The sequence below is a fragment of the Vespa mandarinia genome, chromosome 3 (genome assembly GCF_050613455.1).
Source record: "Vespa mandarinia isolate Hongniang chromosome 3, ASM5061345v1, whole genome shotgun sequence".
In the NCBI taxonomy this organism is placed as follows: domain Eukaryota; kingdom Metazoa; phylum Arthropoda; class Insecta; order Hymenoptera; family Vespidae; genus Vespa; species Vespa mandarinia.
The window spans coordinates 3,990,001-4,007,597 of record NC_140812.1 but is presented as its reverse complement, the minus strand read 5'-3'; the positions used below and the strand labels follow the sequence as shown (position 1 = coordinate 4,007,597).

General features: G+C 35.7%; 1 protein-coding gene across 1 annotated transcript in view; it reads left to right on the top strand.

The window, feature by feature from the left end:
* The window catches only part of Ten-a (Teneurin-a transmembrane protein), an 87,231-nt gene that overhangs the window by 29,751 nt on the left and 39,883 nt on the right, over positions 1 to 17,597 (top strand). Inside the window, exon 2 of the mRNA XM_085656207.1 lies at positions 17,491 to 17,597. This exon is cut by the window's right edge and continues 174 nt beyond it. Coding sequence (XP_085512333.1) covers positions 17,491 to 17,597 — 107 coding nt within the window. The remainder of the gene's footprint in view (positions 1 to 17,490) is intronic.

The following is a 17,597-nucleotide window of genomic DNA, read 5'->3' as shown; positions in this document are numbered from 1 at the left end:
ACTTGCGATCTGTCCACTTCGTTTCCAGATAAAATGTCGTTGGAAACTTTACTCCATTTGAAATAATTCAAAATTTCCTACGAAAAGTAGTCGGTTCTTTCTTTTTCTTTTTTTTTTTTCTTTTCTTTTTTTTTTTGCTTCTTTAAGTATATCTAAATGAATTAAAAAAAAAAAAAAAAAAACAAGAAAAAAAAGGAAAAAACATAAAAAAGATTTTTAAAAAATATCAAAGAGAAGCACGAAATTGCTTCCTTCGTTTATATAATTACTTATCCAGACATTTTACTCCTGTCATTCACTTCCGGAGAACACACCACGGAGCTTTGGAATTTTTGCAGTCGGCATGAATGCACAGAGGAAAGTACGCGTGGTCGCTCTTACCGGATGTCATTAGGCATCTCTCCGGTTGGTACAAGTCGGTCATTTTCTGGCGAGTCGTTTGGCCAAGCTTTCCTCTTACTTAAAGTTAATTTCGTCTGGCTAGGTGTCTACCGAGCAAAGACATGTAACTATGCGTTTAGATAGTTTCTCTCTCTTTCTCTCTCTCTCTCTCTCTCTCTTTCGCTCTCTCTCTCTCTCTTTCTCTCACGTAATTGGTATATAAATATAAACGTGTCTCATACTCTATCTCTATCTCTCTCCGTATACTGACATATAAACGTAGACGTAGATACGTATTTCGTGAGAAGAGGGGTTGGAGAGGGAGGTAGAGGACAGCTTAGGGATTCTCCTGCTCTCGATGGTATGTCGGAGCTTAGATACGGTACCGTGCGGACGAGAGGGAACGATGAAGCGACAATTACGTTGAAATAGTGCTTCCGCCAGGAACGCCAATGCCCTCCCTCTCTGTCCTCCTTCCCTTCTTCCTTCTCCTCTTCGCACACCAACAACGTCCATCGCTTTCCATAACTCTCTGCATACCATCGAGTCTCCTAAAGCTTCCCGAAACGTTAGCATCTCGAACTTATGAAACTCGCCAACGTTACTTCTTTGTTAATCGAAAAAAAAAAAAATTCTTTTGCAAATGAATTCCATTACTACGTTTGTTTTTTATCTTTTTCTTTCTTTTCTTGTTTTTTTTTCTCTTTTCTTTAAATTTACAAGCACCATCTTCCATTAGGATATTGTTATTATCAATGAATCATCCTTATCAAAAACTTAATGTTTTTGTTTGAACGAGAAACGAAGTTGTTTCTTTAAACCGATTTAGATCGGTTTTAGAACCAATTCGTCAGAATTTGTATTGAGTAAACATCGCCATCAACAATGTGACTTTTTCAATAAAATATTTACATTTCCATGGACGAACAACGATCGACATTCGATAGTCAAAAAGTTTTTCATTTCGTTAGAATTTTATGATGCGAGCGAGGTAATCTGTTTTTCGCGAGAACGAAAACCTATTCCCTCTAGCAACGAACGAACACATAAAATTTCGTTCCCGATTCGCATTCGAAATCGTTGGAAAATCCTCTTTCGGTCTGCTACCGTGGATAAACGTTAGATTACAGGTATAACCGAGGGCGAGCGTTCGAGCGAACATTGTTGCGAACAATACGCTATCTCACTCGCTCTCACACACACATATACTCGCGCGCGCGCGCACATACACACCGACATACATACATACATACATATACGCGCGCGCGCATGTACACATACAGAAGCAAATACACTCTTTCCGGACGCGGAGAGAAAAGTTTCAGGCGGACAAAAATTCCGTTTTCATCCGACTCAACTTTTATCCGATCGGAAGCGTCGCGACGCTTCTCTCACAAAGGAGCAAAGACCCAGCCCAATGGCTTAGGCTCCTTTCTCGTGATACCAAAGAGAATCTTCCACGTTCTAGCTTACGAGTCCACCAAGAAAATACATACATACGTACTACTTACTACTAAATGTTGCCACCGTGAATATTCTTTCATTCACGTAATATACATTCAAAAGAAAACTCCTTTAATCGAAGACTTTTCGATAAGCGACTTAAAAATCTTACTATTTGGTATTAACCATATGTTTCTATATATGTATGTATATATAATTTTTTTTTTGTTCAATATCGATATTGAATATCTAATATGGGTTGAATTGAAGTATGAGAAGGGAATGAAATTGTGACAAAAGAAAATTATTCGACGAATTTGCGGATGGATCAGAGTAAGTTCGTGGAGAACGTAAATCTCTCTCTCTCTCTCTCTCTCTCTCTCTCTCTCTCTCTCTTTCTCTCGGTCGATGTGACCTACGAAGAGAGAAAGAGAGAGAGAGAGAGAGAGGGAAAGTTAGAAGGGGCTATAAACAGTCTCGCGTCGCTTTACTACCTCGACGGGAAAGGTTATAAAATATTCACGGGAAATATGGCGAAATACGAAGCGAATGAGAACACGTTCCACATGCGTCAAATTAAAAAATCTTTCTCTCGCATTCTCTACAATTTTTCTTCCAAAATGGATTATATACCTATACAAACGAGGGAAAAAAAAAGAAAGAGAAGAAAAATAAAGAGAAGAAAAAGAGAATGATATTTGAATATTGTCGCTTATATAATGCTATACGAATGACGTTTAAAGGAGCAATAATTAAATATCATAGTATAAATAGAAACGAAATACGAGCTTAAACGAGTTTTCAAGTTATCGAAAAATTGTATCATTTCTAACAGAAGAAATAGAGAATAAGAAAGAGGAGAAAGTTCTAACACACGTGATATTAGTTTTTCCTATAAATAAAGAAATAATGTATTCTCCTAGGTAATATTAAATAGGAAACACTTGAGAGCCAAAAATATACCTATGTAATAGGTAAGTACGTATATATCGGGGTCGGGAGTGAGAAGAGTAGAGCGAAAGCGTGTAGATAGAAGAAGACTTGATAGACGAGCTTTTGAGTGAGAGAAACAGAAAGAGAGAGAGAGAGAGAGAGAGAGAGAGAGAGAGAAAGAGAGAGAGATAGATAGAGAACGTGACTTCGTACGAGATAGTAATTTTGGCGTTTTATGAAAAATAAGAGATAAAAAGAAGAGAAAAAGAAAAAGAGAGAAAGAGAGAAAGAGAAAAAGACAAAAAGAGTGAAAGATAAAGAGAGAAATAGAGAGAGAGAGAGAGAGAGAGAAAGAAAGAAAGAGAAAGTTACTTCGATATTCTACGAAAAATAAGGGAGGAAAAAATAGAGAAAAGTATAAAAAAAAAAAGAAAGAAAAAGGTTCTAAAGAACCCTTCCAAATACTGACCGAGTAAAGGGAGCATACTGCAGACAGGACATATATAATGCAACGGACAATCGAAACCCTTGAAATTAGATTTGCCCGCCCATAGTTGACTCAGGACGAAGGTCAGCTTTTCCGAAGTATCTGAACAAGTGAAACTCCTTTTTCTTGACATTCGAACGAATTCAAGTAGGGTAGAAGACATTACGAATCGTAAACCGCTTCTCTTGTTTCTTTCGTTTACTCGAATACACGATAACGAAAACAACACGAAGAAGGTGTAAATATTAAAATTGATTTAACTATAGCTATCCTATTGAACTTTTTTCCTTTCTTTTTTTCTTTCTTTTTTTCTTTCTTTTTTTGTTAATGGCCAATATTCGGTCCAGTCGCAAAATAAAAGAGATCTTTTAATAATTATATTCTTTTATCTTTAATCTAAATGATTAAAGGTACCTTTTTATTTCTAAATCGAAGGAAATTTTTTCATTAGTCGTTAATCCTTTTAAAAATAATTTTATCATAAGTAGAAATTGAATAAAAACTCCAGAAAAATTCTTCTTTCATTATACGTATTTTACAATTTTAAATCCTTTGCCCGAATTATGTGAAGAATAAAAAAACATAAAAAAAAAACCAAGAGAAAAAGAGAGAGAATGCGCATAGCTAGATATAATATATAAGAACAAAATTCTATAAAATTTTCTAAATAACGATTTCCTTCGTGAATTATAAATAATATTCTCATTAAAATTTAATGAAATTTGTATTAACCGAAAATTTATTATTTCAAAAAACGCTTTGTCGTATGCTTGACTTTTAAGATTTTATCCTATTAAACATTGATTAAACAACAATATTTGATGATGTAAAAAAAATAGATTTTATGGTACAAATCTCTAACAAAGGCATTTAATCAGATTATGCGTTCATGATATAGACACACACACACATATCTTATATATATAAATATATTATATTTATATATGACATATATAACTTAACTATTTTTCTATTTGTTTAATTATCTTTATTGCTATTTTTTTTAAGTTTGCTTTTAGTAATTAAACCGTCTTTACTTTCTCCAATAAAATTTATACTTTTTATATAAATATGGTGATTTAAATAATATTAATATCAACGTTACTACTGTCTTAAAATAAATTCATTTTACTCTTAGAATTAAAGCAATCAATTTTTGTCTAAACGTTAACAAGTTATAGGGGTAGGCATAATATTTTTTTAATGAAACATTAAAGAACAAACATACGATGTAACGATCAGTTCTTATATACCTCTCGGTCTTATATACCTATATATATATACACATATACACATATAGTAAAATAACGATTTCACTATAAAAATGGGCTCCCATTGTTGCAACGAACGTAACTCGTAAAGCTTGCCTTTCAATCGAGGGCACCCATAATATGACAGATATAAAGATCGTTTTTAATGTAACATATTAACGCGTTGAGCTTGTCGTGAAATCCGATAAAAGGTAAAATTAATGTCATTACGTTGGTACGCACTTGATCGTCGAGGAATGCTTCACATAGTAGCCAATAGCGTACCAGTGTGACAAAATGCTCGTTTCAAGAACGTACTTCTTCGTAGTTGCAATTATTTATCGACCGTTACTTTAAAAATTTTTTTCTATGGACATATATATATATGTTATAAATATATATATGATTATGATTGATAATGATAGTTATTTGGCAAAAAATAAAAAAACAAAGCAACGTACATAGTGTATTAAATACTCATATATCGGTTCACATAAACAAAAGATGCATCCATTATCGAATTATCGATTATTATCGATGAACAGCGACTTTCCCTTAGATTTATATGGCTTTGATAAATACGATCGCCATCGAAATGAAAGAAAGAAAGAAAGAGATATCAATCATGAGTAGTAGTGGTTTATACTCACGATGTTACAAAACTTCAATAAAAAGTCGTATATGCGATCTACGATCTCTCGGAGAGCTCTTCGATCTGAATTATATGATGAGAATCATCATTGCGAAAATTTTTAAAAATAGGTAGAAAAAAGCATAAATTTTTCTAATATCACGTAATGGTAAACGAAATATATAGATATAAAATAATAAGATAAAAAAAGTAACGAAAGTGTGTGTGCTTATGTGTGATCTATAACTTGTTCGATAGATTTATCTAACAAATTTCATAATCTATAATCGATGATCGAAAAAAAAAGGAAAAAATGTAGAATTGGAATAAAAGAAAAATTTTATTAGATGAATAGAATATATATATATATATATATATATATATATATATATATGTATATCTATGTATATATGTATCTATATATGTATAAATGTAGGTATGTATATGTATATACATTGAAAGTAGAAAAAAATTACTATCTCGTGGTGTTATTTCTCATCGACTAGTCGCGCCGTTTGGCACGTCTCGGGCCATTGAAACGGGTTTATATGAAAAATCGACGTAGGCAGTCGATGGCTATGTCGCAGTTAACGATCCACCAGGGCTGTGTTTGTTATTCCTTGCAAATGACGCGGAGTCACCTGCGTTGGCGTCAACGAAGAAGGATAGAACAGGGCAAACGAAGCGACGACGACGGCGACGACGACGACGACGATGCTATCATCATCGTCGTTAGAGAAAACATCACGCTTTGGAGCATTTCTCGGTTCGCCGAATACACAGCAGCAAGTCTTCTTCTTCTTCTTGCCGTCCATTTCTCCTTCCACCAACGACTTTCTTCGGGCGTGCCGCACTCAAAATAATGACGCCTCGTGCTTCGGCAATACGGCTGGATGCGCGTCCCGACCCTTCGAGGCCCATCCGCCCTGAAAGTCGTTACGTTTACGTATGTGAAAATCTCGTCCCTTCTCCTCTTCCACTATCCGCAATATCCTCCTAAGATTTTTCTTCATTACGTCGTGTCCCGTTGCCATCTTGCCTCCTAAGGCCTCCTTTCTTCATAAGAGAAAGAGAGAAAGAGAGAAAGAGAGAAAGAGAGAAAGAGAGAAAGAGAAAGAGAGAGAGAGAGAGAAAGAGAGAGAGAGAGAGAGAAAGAGAGAGAGAAATAAGGAGAAAGAGAGAGAGATGGCTGAGATGAAATTGAGTTTCGCGAAACGAGAGAGAGAGAGAGAGAGAGAGAGAGAGGATAGCGGAAAAAGAGGAGAAAGGAGGCGAAAGAATAAGGGAAACCAAGCGGGCCGACGGCCAAGTTGCTTCAACTAAAAATATCAAAGAACTCGAGTATTTCTTACCCTCTTCTTCTCTTTTTTCTCTTTCTCTCTCTCTCTCTTTCTCTCTCTTTCTCTCTCTTTCTCTATCTTTCTCTATCTGTCTATCTATCTATCTCTCTCTCTCTATCTTTCTCTTTTCCTTTTTCCCTTTATCCCTCGAGTCACACTTCGCCGAGTCCGCAGAACACTGTGCCGATATTCGAGCTAATGGGATACTTCGGACTTACAGGAAAACCGAATACCTTTCTCCCTTAGAAACGTTGGAAGTCAATTAGTCGAATGGCTCGTCCGTTACTTCGTATTTTATCGATAATCATTTCAATGATATTAACAATTATTATAAATATTATAATAGAGTGTAGAAAAGATCGAAAAAAAAAAAATAAGCAAGAAAGAAAGAAAGGAAAAAAAGACAATGATCACCCTTCAATAAAAATCGAATATATTTAAAGGAAATGTGTAAAAACATAAAAAGGAAAGAGGACAACGAAGTCAGGAAAACGTTTTTGCATTATCGTCACGTGCTATCGTCTTATTACTGGCACACGTGGTGTAATATTCTCTCCCTCATCTTCGCGTCTCTTTTCGTACCAACCAGCATCCTTCTTTTGCTCCTTCGGCTTCCCACATTGTTAGAATGCGACAGGCGGTTCAGTCACGACAGGGGGATGATCGAATGCTGTCAAAGTTTGCGGAGAGAACCGTGAGCCGATGATACATATATCCATCCCTTCCTGCTAATCGAACGCGAACTTTGCCGTAGGAGCAAAAGCTTTCCGATGACGTCGACATAGCCGGTGTATCATCCTCAAACCCCATACCACTACTACCCCCACTTTTCTTATCCTTCTTCTCACCCACCCATCCCTTCGCCTCGATCACTAGTACAGTTTCTCTTCGAAGTCTCGTTTTTCTCTTTTCTCTCTCTCTCTCTCTCTCTCTCTTTTTTATACACAGATGCGCACATACAAATATACATATACATATAAATATGCACGTGACTTTTATCCACAATGCTGGTAATAACGGACACCATCTAGCCTTCCCTTTCTTCTTTATTCCATATCAATTCGTCAAAAAAAAATATAGGACTTCTTGTCGCGAATTAGATTCGCATAAACGTGAGACAACTTTCAAGTTGAAGTCGTATCGTTACCACCTGATGGAATCCAATGTCATAAAGGTCGAAGACACTTCTCTTCGGGTGATTTTCACGTTAATATGACTGCAAGTTTGCGAAGACCATCATTCTTTTTATTTCATTTTTTCTTCTTTTCGGAGTCTTAGAAGAACAAGAATCGATCTTTCGTAGAGTTTCGTCGTTCTTAGAAAATCCAAACGTTGAGAAAGTACTACCATATTTTATCGATAGAGCGTGCGTCGTGGAATATGTAAAACGTGTCGGTCGGTGTTTCTCCGAGAAGATCGATGAAAGAACAACGGGATAGCTTTTTGAAAGAGATCCTCAAGGATTACCAAACTTTCCAAGCGGTTATGAAGAATCTTCGTAAGAGTCGAGCACGGAATACGATCGTTCCCGTGATTACGAAAATCTCTCTCTCTCTCTCTCTCTCTCTCTCTTAGTCTTTTTTTCTTGCTTTCGTTTCTACGTTCTTGGTTCTCCTCGTTATGTATAAGAACTACAAAATAATCTAGTTATTCAGTTCGGGGATGAATATTCTAGTTAAAAGTAAATTGAGTTCGTGTAATAAGATTTATTATATTTTTTATTCCATTATTTATATTTATATGACATATACGAATACATATATTAGATATGAATCAGTAATTACCAAAATAACCTAAAATTGAATTTTTTTCTGTTACTTATTTTAAGTTAAATCGATCTACATTGTAAAAGAAATATGCATATAACCTAAGTTAGTTTTACAAATAATTATAAAATTGACATTATAGTATGATATTTATCAAGTTAGAATGTGGAACTGAAAAATTCGAAGAATAACTTGAATGGCATGGCAATAGAAGGAATGCTAGTAAATAGAGTCGATCGTTTTCGTATCGACGATCTTTCATATGGCATACAAATGTAACGTGTGCACTTCATCAGAAATCGTGAAGGATCCAGCAGAAATCGCGAATGCCACTCACGAACATAGAAATATTCTGGTACCGTGGAATAACGCTAGGGACGATCGTGAATACGATTTTAAGGTTTGATGGGTGGGATAAAACGGTGTATCATCGTTTTATTAGTTCGCGCACATTCGTATGCGTTCGTTCGTTGTATCGTTTATTAATCATCTACATAGCTGCATATAAAACAAAAAATAAATAAATAACAAATATATTGGTACAATGAATTTATTAAAAATTCGATTTTTTTTTCTTTATATATATAAAATAAAATGAACAATATCTTTTATTACAAAAATTATGTGCTATACATACAATGCTTTTATTATAAATGAAAAATAATGTGAACGTTGGTCGCGAAGAATGAAATAAGAGAAAAAAGGAAAATAAAAAAAAATAACAAAAGAACGACGATATACATACATAAGTCATAGATGGAAAACGAATGTTGGAACGAACGAAAAGATACGTCAGCATCGAAACGGGTGCGGTGGCTTCGAGCAAAGAGATTGGATTTTCGCGTGGAAAAAGCAAAACGATTCCTCTCACGTCCCACATGATTTTATCTCTTCTCGACGATCGCGATTCGCTAGTCACGGATCGCGCCTAGCAGAGGAATGATTTCGAGGCTAATGCATTTCCGCATAAAGACGTGCCGCTATGAAAATATCGAAGCATTTTTCTTTCTTGTTCACAATAAAATCGGTCACACTGTATAATATACATTCATAATTTACATATCTACTAACTATTATGAAAGCTGCTTCCATACATAAACACGCACAGGTATATATTCATATATATGTGTATTATATAATATATATATATATATATATATATATATATTTATATTTATATTTATATTTATATATATATATATATTTATATTTATATTTATATTTATATTTATATTTATATATATATACTTATATTTATATTTGTATTTATATGTATACATGTATTTATATACATATTTTTTTTTAATTTAAATATTTTTTAATGTAAATTAATTTCTTTATTTTATAATATAAAATAAAGAATAAACAAATTTTATATTAATATAATATTCGTATATAACATACGCATAAATATAATAAATATGATTCGTTCCGATGACCTTGAAATGCTTTGAAAAATTCATTACGATATTCAAGGTCAATGTCTGCGCAAAGCTATAAAAATTGGATCAACGGAGGGACGTGTCTTTAAAAGCAGATTACACTTCGAAGGATGACGGGAGAGATAGAAAGAGAGAGAGAGAGACAGAGAGAGAGAGAGAGTTTACGCTAGCTCTTATCAGATCTCGGCCAACTCGGATTTCCACATGGGGAGGAAGAGAAGAAGAAGGTTGTCAAGGATGGGATGGTTGGATTGGGACGAAGAAAAGGGGAGTTTTGGTAGGAGCCTAGCAGCTGGCGGTGTCCTTTCAACGCTATGCCGGATGACAATAAACCACGGGACACAGTACACCAGCCGTAGAAGAGAAGGCAGCCAGGATTTACGCGGGATTGTATTACCGTACATGTACCGCAGCTGCCTGGTATCGCATTTTATAACGTGTTACCACTGACATTAGTATCGTCGTTTCGCGTACCGCGAACTATCCCTCTTTCTCTTTCTTTCTTTCTCTTCTCTCTTCTCTTTCTCTCTCTTTCTCTCTCTCTCTCTCTTTCTCTCTCTTTCTCTCTCGTTCAAGCTGAAAGTATGTACAAGCCTACGAGGCAAGAAACACTGCTTTGTTCTGGACGCCCTTTTCATCTTCCACAATTTTGTTATATACGAGTGGAATTTTTCAATCTCGAGAGACTCTTTAATCTCCTTAAATTGAATTAATTCGAGGGTTGGAAAACTAGTAGGAAAAAGAAATGTAGGAAATGAAAGTTCATACTTGCGATATCTATTTATTTATCTTTTCTTCTTTTCAAAAGTAAATAGAATATTTAAGAATGAATTATCATTTAATTTTTAATCTTGTCATACGTATTTTCGTTGCAGATATATAATTTATATTTATATCTAAGAAACAACGAATGGATATTCTAATCCAAACGTAGGACCACTAATTTTCTGCTTATTCATACTCTAGTGTACATATGCATATGAAGGATCGAAATTTCAACGTTAGAACGTCACATAACATAAATTTATCGCCAAGTACACACAGTCGTCTTATCCTCTACATAAAATCGGTCATCGAGTCAGCGAATAACGACGAGCAAAGCTTACTCATACACATACATACACATATATATATATATATATATATATATATATATGTATAATATGTATATATATGTACATATTATACATATATTATATATATATATATGTCTACAATATATACATATATATGTACATACATAGGTACGTAGCAGTTTTGCTAAGACAAAATTCGCAAGCTTTCTCTCGGTGAACGTCGACTTGAATATTCAGTGACATCATAACTATTATTACCGTTAAGACCGATACCCTTGTAAGTATAGTAGGTATATCTATAGAGAATTGAGAGAAGATGGAAAGCCATCGTGTTTTTAGGAATTAAGCACGAGAGATGACGATGACGACAACGACAATGGCAATGACGACGAGGATGCTAGCTAACGGTACGATTAAAATTACAATCTCGACGTAATCACAGGCTTCTATCACAAAAGATAGATAGATATAAAGAGAAATAACTTGTCTCTAACTCTTCTCATGTGACTTCTAATTAATATTAAAATGATAAAATTAATAATTAAAAACGTAATTGCGTTAGCGGGCATCGAGTTTAAAGCGTTTTCAACGACAAATATTACGATCTCTCTCTCTCTCTCTCTCTCTCTCTCTCTTTTTTTCATTTTTGTTCTTTCGATCTTACGAAAATGATAACGACGAAGATGGTAGACAAAGATGGAAAGAGAGAATGGACAAGGGGAAAAAGAAAAAGGAATGAAAAAAAAAGAGACGAAAAGACTTCGTTATTCCGCTCATAGCCGAAGTAATTTTTCTCTGGAAAGTGAGATTCAATTTCAAGTACAGCTCCACGCATCGGGTTACAGATCTTTGTGTCACTCTAGCTCTCCTTCGGGACACCCTCTGAAGGAAGGCGGGCCCTGAGGTATCAGATTTTTATTAGGATTCTTCCTACGTAGGTATATTCTCTCTCTTTCTCTCCATCTCTCTCTCTCTCTCTCTCTTTCTTTCTTTCTTTCTTTCATTCTCCCTTCTCTAATCGTCCTCCCTTAGTCCTCAGTGTTAATCTATTGCCGTAACACATTTCTCTTAAAACCATCATCCACCTAACGAGCAAGCGATTTCTCTTTCTTGCCTTTCAAATTCCATACGCGTCATTTTCATTTTTCCCTTCTTTTCGAAATACCTCAGACTCTTTCTCTCTGTCTTCCTTCTGAACTATCCTGGTGGCGAAAGACGACTATGACGAACGAGCTTCGGAATATACCCACTCCAAACGAATTTAATAATAGTAGTTAAACGTTGCCTTCTATTTCGATCGTGACGATAAATCAGGGATCAAAGAACCCTCGGAGATGATTGGTCTGCAAGCTTACCACGATCTCTCTTTTTCTTTCTTCCACTATAAATATATACTTAGGATCAGTATATAAAAAGTGACGTTAAATCGTATATATAAATAATATAAGATATTTTTATTCAAAGTCAAGACTCAAAAAAAAAATATAAATACATATACATATAGATAAGCTTACGATCGATAGCCGAACTTAACCGAACTCTACGTTGAAGGCGAAATCCAAGGAGACATTCGATCGAAGCGTGCCAGCAATCGACTCTTAATGAAGGGCCACTCGTCAACGAAAAGGGACGTTTGATGTTACTCCCGTGTGTCTCCTAGCGAGTAGTACCAGCATCCCTATTGGTAGTAGGAACGCGTACTATACCTCTAACTGTACGTAGTAGTAGCGTCCTCGAAACGCTCAGGCACTCGAAGCACGTTGTCTGTCGGTGGCTCGTCGACCATCGACGATACATTCGTTACATCATAATTGGATCACACGCTCGAACTCGTATCCTCTAGCTCCTCCTCTCGCAGCTGCAACAGTACCAATCTTCCACTCAGACGACACTCAGCTCAATATGTGACGGCAACGCCACCCCACAATTACCTTTTTAACTTTCAATATATCAGGCAGCCGGTCAATTCGCTTTAATCGGTGTAGGTGTTATACGTTGTCATACCATGAGATAGAGATAAAAGGAGAAATAGAGAGAGAAAGAGAAAGAGAGAGAGAGAGTGAGAGAGAGAGAGAGAGAGAGAGAGAGAGAGAGATCTCGAACGATCTAACCAGTTACTCGGTCAAGGCATTGTTCCTTCCTTTGCAGTATTTACAACCGAATAGCTTCCTCTATAGTCCCATTGATTAATTAACGCTTTTGTTCACTCTTATGGAAGCATTTCCTTAATGAGAAAAAGAGAGAGAGAGAGAATAAACGAATAATAATGGATGAACGTAGTAATAAAAAATAAAATAAAGAGATTTCTTTAGCTTGTTTTATTATACAAAAACATCTTGTGCAGAACAATTCTGGTAAATTGCTATAGAAATATCTTTGAATACGGTAAAGTATATAATATTATTTACAATATTTTAACGGAAACAATCATAAAAGATAACGAGCATAGTTTAAGGCTATATAGTATTATATATAGTTAGTAGTTAAGCTAAAGCTGGTGGACCACGGGTGGCCGAACAACGTGTACCAATACGATAACCTAATCCATCGTATCGATTAGGAAATATAACTCGATTTCGGCCAACCGATTTACCAGGGCAAATGGTTTAACCCCTGACTTGAAAGGGAGCTAGGTGAGTAAAATAGCGGCGAGAAGGGAGGACGGGGTGTCAGCGCGTAGAATAGCTGCTTTTACTTCGTGTCTCGTTCCTTCGCCACCCTTAAACGCCCTTCGTTTCGGAGTTTTCTCCTTAAGTCTTATTTCTCGCCACCCTTCGAACCATTTCGATCGTTCGATGCAATCGAGGCTTCGATTATCCTCAATTTAGTTCGTTCGTAAAGTGAATTATTTATCGGTGTTCCATCTCAATTCGCAATATAAAAGAAATTTATTTTTCCCTTTTACGATCGATCGTCATAATAATGTACCAATTTCCACTATCAAATTAAGAAATTAACTATTATAAATTAATATGAGGATCTTGTATATATATATATATATATATATATATATATATATATATATATATATATATATATAGATATATATATATACAACACACATACAATTATGTAGAAATTATTAATCAATACAATAGCAATAATAATTCAATATAAAACATATAATCTATCATAAATTTGTTTAAAATGTATTTTAAAATGTATTTTAAAAAGTGAAATGTAAAAGCTACGGAATGTATAGTTATACTTTTGAAATGAAATTTTCAGTCCAACTAGACGTGTAGAATTGCGAAGGTTTAGGTGGTATGTCCGGAAGAGATTTATTTGTTTTGCAGAGAAAAAGAGAGAGAGAGAGAGAGAAAGAGAGAGAAAGAGAGAGAGAGAGAGAGAGAGAGAGAAGCCAGAAGGAGGATACTTTCTCGGTCAGAAGCGTCGACGGATTTCAACCGGCGACGGCAATGGCGGCTATGTTAGAGTGAGTGCAGAAGCTCGAGGAAAAGCGAAGATTAATCGCGTTCCTAGCGTCCGGGTAATAGTGTTTACTGCGAATAAATTGGCTTCCGTTCTATCTCGCCCCCGAAAAGTCGATACGGCGCCGCGAAATTTTTGAACTTTTCTAAGTTTCACTAACGGAGAACTAAACCTTATACGGTTTCTATGCGAACGTGTATACGTTTGTGTCTATATATGTATTCAATACACTCGAAGCGTAGAAAATTGATTTCAACCGGTCCAATAGAAACCATATGTATTTATAAACCTCACATACGTTCGTCGATTTTATATCAATAGTATAAATGAAAAAAAAAGAACTTTGTTGTGCTTTTCTATTTATTTCGTTTTCTTTTCTTCTTTTTATACTCTTTCTTTTTTTGTAATGAACAGAAAAAAAATAAAAGTCATATTTATTTCTTGCAATCGTAAGTAAGAATAGAAATTTCTCGAGCGTATTGTCCGATATATTTTAACAAATCGATTCAAAGAATTATTGAAATATTTCGACACACGATATATGCTATTCAAATAATTATTATCTCTATGTATCCACAAGTAAAACGTCCATTGATTGGTCAAACGTCTTATATATGCATACAGACACGACGTAATCTCTTTTATCATATTGGACCGATAACAACGACGAAGATTCGTAGATGGGACCTAATATCACCACTAGTCATCGCCCAACATTTCGAAAGGCCCCATTATTTCGCCATTAAACTTTTTCGCTCGATAATTTCAGTCCGATGAGATAGAAGATGGTGTAGAGACATAGAGAGAGAAAGAAAGAGAGAGAAAGAGAGAGAGAGAGAAAGAAAGCAATGGAAGGAATAGACGATACTTTTAGTAAATTAATTTTCCGCCACGTTCCGTTATTTCAACTTAATGATCCCGAAGAAAAAGCAATATTTATTGCATCTCCTCTCTTTCTCTCTTTCTCTTTCTCTCTCTCTCTCTCTCTCTCTTTCTCTCTTGTCTCCCTCTCTTTCTGTCTTTTTCTCTCAATCTATCTATCTATCTATCTCTCTTCCTCTCTCTCTCTCTCTCTCTCTTTTTCTGCTTCCTCGTTTCTTGCCTCGGTCTGCACGCACGAGTAAGAAAGACTCGGGACTTCTGCCAGTGATCTCTCTTTCCCTCTCTTTCTCTCTTTCTGTCTGTCTATCTTTTTTTACGTCGCGTCTGATTGCTTCCTGCCGTTGGGAAATATGAGCGGACGTTTATAGGATCGTGAAGCGAGCCTCCTCCGTAGCTAAGCTCGATTATTTATGGTATTTGTCGGTAGCTGTTAACCAACTTATGCGTTACGCCAGGCACGCGAGACGTTTTAATGATACTTTGAGGAACGAACGTTGCCGTCGGCAAGGTTTTCCTCCCCCGTTGAACCTCTTCCCTTGTCGACAAACTCTACCGAAGGGAAGGAAGCTACTAACACGTAAGAATAAGTGTTTTGAGTCTACTTCGTTTCTTTTTCTTTAACTTTTTGATTTTCTTTGCGACTTGATTTACGAGAAACCAACATGGATTCTTTAGCGAGATTTTTCGAGTAAGACCGATGGAAAGTTTTCACGAGTAAATTGTCCAACCCTGTTCTCTCTCTCTCTCTCTCTCTCTCTCTCTCTCTCTCTGTCTCTCTTTCTGTATGTGCGTATGTGCGTGTGTATGTGTATTTCGTCGAGCACCTCAACGTTTGAGTTATCATTGAGATAAATTTCTTTGAATTTTCTGATCATCCATTTGGTATCTCATTTATATCGATCAACATTAATGTTTGAACTTTTTCATTTATTAGAATTAACCATATCATAAATATATACTAAAAATCACGTTATATGTGACAAAAAAGAAAAGAGAGAACATTTAATCGAATAGGTTGATCGATCTCGCTGTTTACTTATCTAGAAAGTAGGATAATATAATGCCAGATTCTATTGTGAAATCTCTGTGTTCTACTTTCGTTTGGCCCATACCGAACGTCCAGTAAATCCTCTTTCTCTCTCTCTCTCTCTCTCTCTCTCTCTCTCTTTCTCTTTATACAATATTCACATTCCCGTTTTTTATCCGCATCACAGGATCACTGTCACTAGAACGTTATTCTTATGGGATTTCGGGACTAAATCTAAAAGAAGAAGAAGAAGAAGAAGAGTTGGAAGAGTAGAAAGCGTGATGCATTATGTATCTCTGTCTCTTTCTTTCTCTATCAGCGAAGCTAATGCTATTCATGAGTCCACGTGATTATCGGAAAACTATATTTATCCTGGTACCGCATTAAATCCCTGTTTCGACGTTGTCCCTTTTCACAGAACGCTTTTCGAGGATACCAGTCGTGCTTATCCGTTCATTCTCTTTCTCTTCTTCCTGCTAGCAACAGCTCGTGGCTCTCGTTGATGTCCCTCGGCATCGGAGAAGAGAAGGGACCAAGATAAATATCGATGACGAGGATGAAAATAAAATCCGTGACATAGGTTCGACGGGTGAGCCTTAGCCTCGTCGCACGAAAAGCATCCTCGTACTCTCGCGAAATCCCTCGAGTCAATGCCAATATACAGAAAGAGAAAGAGAGAGAAAGAGAGAAGAGAGACATCTAAATATGTACATATATGTATGTATGTATGAGAACGCTCCGATCCTGTCAGAGTTAATAACCGTATCTGCATCTTTTATAAGCTTTGCGTTATCTTTCCAAAGCCCCCAGAGCGAAATCGTGATGCAACGATATGCCTTCGTGCTCGTTTTCCCTCTTTCTTCCTTTTTCACTCTTTTCTTTCTCTCTCTCTCTCTCTCTCTCTCTCTCTCTCTCTCTCTCTCTCTGTCTCTGTCTCTCTTTGGTTATTCTTTAAAAACAACACGATTATCGAAGAATTCGATATTTGAAGGTTAATCTCAGTCATATCAAATTAATCGATCTTATTACAAATAGACACGAGACTTTCACGAATAAAAAAATTATTTAACTCTTTTAGATGAAAAATATTGTGCTATTTATTAAATAAACATTAAAAAGGAAATAATGGAAAAATTATATTATCATAATTTCCCGTAGCCAAATTTAATGAAAAACTAAAACGTTACATGTGTACGTTAAACTAATTAAATTTATTAATATGATATAATGTTGCAACTCCCAAATACATTTAAAGATTATTAATACATGCATAATATCGTTACGATGTTTGGAAAATATTGGAACGATATTAATTATTGTCATTTTACAAATTTATAAGATCTGTTTCCCTTCTATTTTGTCCTCTTTCTAAACTTATGGATTTATTTTCTATATTACAGACTTCCACCACCGCAACAGCAGGTGACCGTAGGTTCCTTAGGAGGTGGCCTCGGAAGTGGAGCCGGTAATGGTGGTACCGGGACCGTTGCAGCTCAAAATCAGGCGA